The 5,771-nt window shown below is 67.2% G+C and overlaps 2 protein-coding genes across 2 annotated transcripts; both read left to right on the forward strand.

Moving 5' to 3' along the window:
• Positions 1 to 264: 264 nt before the first annotated feature.
• EMIHUDRAFT_193899 (hypothetical protein) lies at positions 265 to 1,436 on the forward strand (the record flags this gene model as incomplete). The annotated part of the gene is made up of 4 exons (XM_005793920.1): positions 265 to 546; positions 589 to 767; positions 1,104 to 1,170; positions 1,326 to 1,436. The coding sequence occupies 4 exons, from the start codon at positions 265 to 267 to the stop codon at positions 1,434 to 1,436; spliced, it is 639 nt and encodes a 212-aa protein (XP_005793977.1).
• A 2,533-nt stretch (positions 1,437 to 3,969) lies between these two features.
• Positions 3,970 to 4,991, forward strand: EMIHUDRAFT_193900 (hypothetical protein; the record flags this gene model as incomplete). Its single annotated transcript, XM_005793921.1, has 4 exons — positions 3,970 to 4,002; positions 4,100 to 4,232; positions 4,674 to 4,776; positions 4,928 to 4,991. The coding sequence occupies 4 exons, from the start codon at positions 3,970 to 3,972 to the stop codon at positions 4,989 to 4,991; spliced, it is 333 nt and encodes a 110-aa protein (XP_005793978.1).
• Between the last annotated feature and the right edge of the window lie 780 nt (positions 4,992 to 5,771).

The raw sequence follows: 5,771 nt of genomic DNA on the forward strand, positions 1-5,771 counted from the left end.
GCGCGCTCGGTCCGGTCTCTCGAGTTCGGCGCCATCCTCCGGAACGAGCTCCAGATGCCTATCTCGCACAATCTCGCCTAATCTCGGCGGTCTCCCGCCCAAGGCGCCATTCTCCGGAACGAGCTCCTCTTCGCCCTGCGCGCCCTCAAGCCGGGCGTGCCGCCCTAGATGCGCTACCACGAACCTTTGTATTCCGACGAGCACTCGAGAGGACGCGCAGTCGGCTCTATGCAGCCGGACTCGCTTCCCCCTCCGTTCACGCGCATGCCCGGCACACACCGGCACGGCTCGGTGTTTGCACGCCGTGACGTGAGGTTGGCCCACGGCGAAGGCGGCCACCTCTACTTTGCGTACCAGCTCGGCATCTACTCGATGCTCTTCCGGCTGCTCCTCGCGCTGCGGCCCGCCTTTGGGCGCGTGCGCGTGACGCCGACCTTCGCCGCGCACCGCACGCCCCTCTACGTTTTCCTCGGCGAGTACTCTGGCGCGGAGAGCCCCGCCGCCGTCGCGGCGCTCACCTGTCTCGAGGCGCTGCCGACGGCCATGGTGCTGTGAACAGCGTCTCTTCACACCTCGAGCTGTGAACAGGCGCTCACCTTTCTCGAGGCGCTGCCGACGGCGGGCGCGGGCGCGTACGTGGCGTGGCACCTCTCTGCGTGGGACGGCGCGGCGAGGGCGCTGCACGCCGAGCTCTCGCCCGACCTGCACGCGGTGTGGCGGACGCAGGAGGGCTACCTGAGGGAGCAGCGGCTCACCGCCGAGCGGCAGTTCGGAGCCGACGGCGCGGCGCGCAAGGGAGGGGGGAAGGGCGGCCGCCCGCCCGGCACGCGCGCGGGGTTGTGATGGACAGGTTGGTTTTCGTTATCTCTGCGAGGCGTGAATCTTGTGAGACCGTTCCGCCGCGTGTGGACAGTGGAGAGTGTGGAGCCGCTGCTCTCGCTGCGGTCGCTCCGAGGAAAACGTGTCCCCTCATTTCCGACCTCCACGATGTGGGGAGATGTGCTCTGGCTCGCACACGAGGGCGACACGCACTCGGCGGCATTCACTTGTCTCTCCAGCCCCTTTCGCTCACTCACCGACTGTGGCGCACTCTCACGACACAGCTCACAGGTGCTCGACCCGCTCGATGACGCGAACAACGCGGGCAAGGGCTGCTACCGCTTCTGCCAGGTGCAGGCGCTCTTCCGCGCGGCGCTCGCCGCCGCCGCCTCCGCCGCTGGCGACGCGGCCGACCGCGCGGTGGCGAGCGGCCAGGCGGGCTGCGCGCCGTCGGCCGAGTGGAATCGGCGAGAGTGGGCGATTGAGGGGTTGAGACTGGACGGCAGGTGGGATGCGCCATCGACCTCGGCTCCCTCGTCACTGCGCTCATGGACGCGTCTGCGGGCGGCGAGCCGACGGGCGACATGCCGCCGCCGGTGGCGCCTGCTGGGGCGTGAGTGCCGTGGGGGCTCGCGCGGGGTGGGAGGCGGAGAGGGGACGCGACCCCAGCACCCTCGCCGCATGCATGGATTGCGACCATGCGCGTCACACGATTCGCGAGAGAACAGCAGTGTATGCTTCCTCGAGCTCTCGACGTCCCTGACCCTGTCGAGCGACGTCAGGGCGGGATCTCATTTTGGGACAACTGTCAGCTCCCAAGACACTCAACCCGATGGGTCGTTCCTCGTAGCTACTAGCTGTAGGTCAAAAGGTTTTTCACGTAGTCCTTTATTAACTTGAAGCCCCGGGCTTTTTTTCTCCTGTCGGTTCACCCAAGAATTCTTCTTCGCGATGTCCACCCCGCCGCGCCGCCGCTCGCGCCGCCTCGCCGCCGCCGCCGCCGCCGCCCCCTCGCCAAGCACGCCGCCGCCCGCCCGCCTGCTCGACCTCCCCGCGGACCTCCTCGAGCGCGCCCTCTCGCGCTGCGACCCCATCGACATCGCTCGCGTCGCGGCCGTCTCGCTTCTCTTCCACGCCTCACTCGCGCAGGCGGGCATCCGCTTGCGCCTGCAAGAGGCCGGCTACGAGCCGCCGGCGCAGCCAGAGGGCGAGAGCTGCGCCGTGCGGTGGCTGTGCTTCTATGCCTTGCTGCGCGAGTCCAACCCGCCTGCGAGGGCTGCGGCGGGAGATCGGCACAGCGTCTTCATCGACGGCGAGGGGCGGCTCTCGTCGTGCGGGTCAGCGGCAACGGAGGGCGAAGGGGAGGATGAGGACGAAGAGGAGGAGGAGGAGTACTATCCAGGCCTTCTCGGCCACGGCGAGGGCGTGACGCAGCTCAACACACCGACCCGCCTTCCGTCGACGCTGGGTGGCGAGCGCGCCGTGAGCGTGTCGGCTGGCTATGGTCACAGCCTTGCCCTCACCTCCGACGGCGCCGCCTGGAGCTGGGGTAAGGGATCCTGTGGCCAGCTGGGCCACGGCGACGAGCAGAGCCAGTGGCAGCCAAAGAAGATCGAGGCCTTCACTGGCCAGCGCGTCGTCGCTGTCTCGGCTGGAGGCAGCTACAGCCTCGCCCTCACCGCCGACGGCGCCGCTTGGAGCTGGGGCTTGGGCTACGTTGGCCGCTTGGGCCACGGCGACGAGCAGCACCAGCAGCTGCCCAAGAAGCTCGAGGCGTTGGCTGGCCAGCGTGTCGTCGCTGTGTCTGCTGGATGGGAGCACAACCTCGCCGTCACCGCCGACGGCGCCGTCTGGAGCTGGGGCAGTGGATACTATGGCAGGCTGGGCCACGGCGACGAGCAGAGCCAGCTGCTGCCAAAGAAGATCGAGGCCTTCGCTGGGCGGCGCGTCGTCGCTGTGTCGGCGGGAAACGACCACAGCCTCGCCATCACGGCCGACAGCGCCGTCTGGAGCTGGGGCTATGGATGCGAAGGAGGCCACTTGGGCCACGGCGACCTGCAGAACCAGCTCCTGCCCAAGAAGGTCGAGGCCTTTGCTGGCCAGCGCGTCGTCGCCGTGTCGGCGGGAAACGACCACAGCCTCGCCATCACCGCCGACGGCGCCGTCTTGAGCTGGGGCGAGGGGTGGCCCAGCTGGGGCCAGCTGGGCCACGGCGACGAGCAGACCCAGCCGCTGCCCAAGAAGGTCGAGGCCTTTGCTGGGCGGCGCGTCGTCGCCGTGTCGGCTGGAGGCAGCTACAGCCTCGCCCTCACCGCCGACGGCGCCTTCTTCACCTGGGGCGAGGGCACCCATGGCTGCCTAGGCCACGGAGAGGACCTGTCGAACCAGCTGCTGCCCAAGAAGATCGAGGCGTGGGCGAGCCGGTCGCCCACGCCAGTCTCTTCTGACGGCAGCGAGGAGGACGAGTAGCTGCAAGACGGCGGGATACTCTGGTTCCTGTGTGTTTCGGGTGGGTGGAGAAAAAGTATTTTTGCGCGGCGAGTGCCCGCCGTGCTAGAGCTAGCAGCTAGACTAGTCGCGGGCGCGGGCGGTGGCGTGCGCGCTGGCGCAGCCACACGCGTGAGGCGAGACGTCGTGCATCATATGCTTCGAGCGGCCGAAGTCTCACCTCGCGGTGCCGTGCAGCCACTTGTGCGGCGTCTGCGGTCCATGCTCCGAGCTTATGCGAGAGTGTCCTTATTGCCGCGAGCCTGTGATGATGTGGCTCGCCCCGCGCCTTGTGAGAGAGAGATTTTTAGCAATACCAAACAACTCTAACACTCACACGTAATTGTGTTTTTGCCTTGATGATCACGCGGGGAAAGTTGTCTGTGTGTCGCTCCTGTGTGACCGTCACCGCCCGTCTTGCGTCCACCCATTACCGCGCTGGAGTCCCACAGTCGTGGGTCTGACCTTCGTCCTTCCTTGGGGGGCTTCCTGGGGGGGGGAAATCCTTCGACGGATTGATTCGGATCGAGTGTCGGGTTTTCTTCAATACCTCCTGCAAGCAGCGCGGCAACGGCAGAGGCAGGCGTTCACTCCCGCGCACCTCTCTGCCGCGAAATTCGAAACTGCATCATCCGCCCTATTTCCCTACACAGGCGAGTCACAATGAGTGTCGCTCTCAACGAGCTGAAGGACTACGTCGGGTGGGAATCGGGCGGGCAGGCCCGGGCCGAGTCGACGGCGAGCACAACGCCTCCGCAGCCGCCGTCCCGCGAGCGTGCGCCCCGGCTGACAGGCGGCGTCCGCCCGAATGGCGCAGGTGCTGCTGCATGTGACGCACTCGAACCTGCAGGCGCGCATGTTTGAGATCCGGCTCGACCGGCACATGAGCGTCGGCACCGTCAAGGAGAAGCTGCGGACACACACCGGTGCCGGCCCGGCGCGTTGGCGGCGGCAGCAGGACGGGCGCTGCGCTCTGAGTCGTCGCTGCTGTCTCCTACGTAGGCACTGGCTCGGTGTTCGCGCACTTGACGCTGCTCGACGAGAACCAGCAGGCACCGCTGCGGCCTCCGCCGCCGCCGCCGCTGCCGCCGCCGCCGCTGCCGCCACCGCCACCGCCGCCGCTGCCGCCGCCGCCGGCCGCGAACCCCTCGCCGCCCCGCGGTCCTACCCCGCCGCCTGTCCCCCTCGGTCAGGTCGTGGCCGACCTCTGCGATGACTCGCTGATGCTGGGTCTACGCGCCGCCCCGCCCCGCCCCGCCCCGCCCCGCCCCTCTCCACCGGTAGGCTACCCTACCCTGCCCTGCCCGCCTCCCCCGCCCCGCCCTGCCCTGCCCTGCCCACCACTCCTCTCCGCCGCTGCCCGAAAGGCTACTTTTCGCCGCTGGACGGCTACACGCTGCACATCACCGACCTCGACCCGCACTCCCTCTCGGCGGGCGGCGGGCTGGAGGACGTCAACCTCGTCAAAAAGTGCGAGACCCATATCTGCCCATATCTCCCCATATCTCCCCATATCTCCCCATATCTCCTCAACCTCGTCAAAAAGTGCGAGACCCATACCTGCCCATATCTCCCCATATCTCCCCATATCTCCCCATATCTCCTCAACCTCGTCAAAAAGTGCGAGACCGCCGGAGGGGGACCGGCTGGAGCGGGAGGAGAGCCCCGCTCTTCACGGCTGCTGATGTCATTAGGTACGAGATCTCGGAGGGGGAGATTGTGGGAGATTGTGGGAGATTGTGGGAGATTGTGATGATTTCATTAGGTACGAGATCTCGGAGGAGGACTACCTGAAGCGGGAGGACAACTTCCGCGCGTGGAAGGAGGCCAAGAAGCGGGAGGACCCGAGCTGGTCCTTTGCTAAGGAGATCAAGGAGAGGCAGGACGCGCAGCGCAAAAAGGCGGACCCGAGCTTTGTGCCCGAGCCGTGGAAGGAGGTCGAGATCTAGCCGAGATCTAGCCGAGATCTAGCCGAGATCTAGCCGAGATCTAGCCGAGATGTAGCCGAGATATGCCCGAGCCGTGGAAGGAGGTCGACGACGAGCGAGGGGCACTGCGAGATGCGCCGAGATGCGCCGAGATGCGCCGAGATGCGCCGAGATTGCGCGAGATAGGTCGAGACGAGCGAGGAGTCGTACAAGGAGCTCGCGGAGCGGGTCAAGGTGGGCGACCGGTGCGAGGTGACGCTGGGGGGCAAGCGGGGCGAGGTGCGATACGTGGGCAAGATCCCGGCCATTGCGGCAGGCTGGTGGGTGGGCGTGCAGTACGACGAGCCCGTCGGAAAGGCGCGAGATAAGGGGGGGAGAGAGAGGGAGGGGGGGGGGGGGGGGGTAGCCCCAGTATAGCCCCCCGGAAAAGCCCCAGAATAAGGGGGGATAAAAAGGGAGGGGGGGGGGGGGGTACCCCAAGTTATCCCCCCCCGAAAAGGCCCGAAAATTAGGAAGGGGAAAAGGGGGTGGGGGGGG

This window comes from Emiliania huxleyi (genome assembly GCF_000372725.1).
Source record: "Emiliania huxleyi CCMP1516 unplaced genomic scaffold EMIHUscaffold_1, whole genome shotgun sequence".
Classification (NCBI taxonomy): domain Eukaryota; phylum Haptophyta; order Isochrysidales; family Noelaerhabdaceae; genus Emiliania; species Emiliania huxleyi.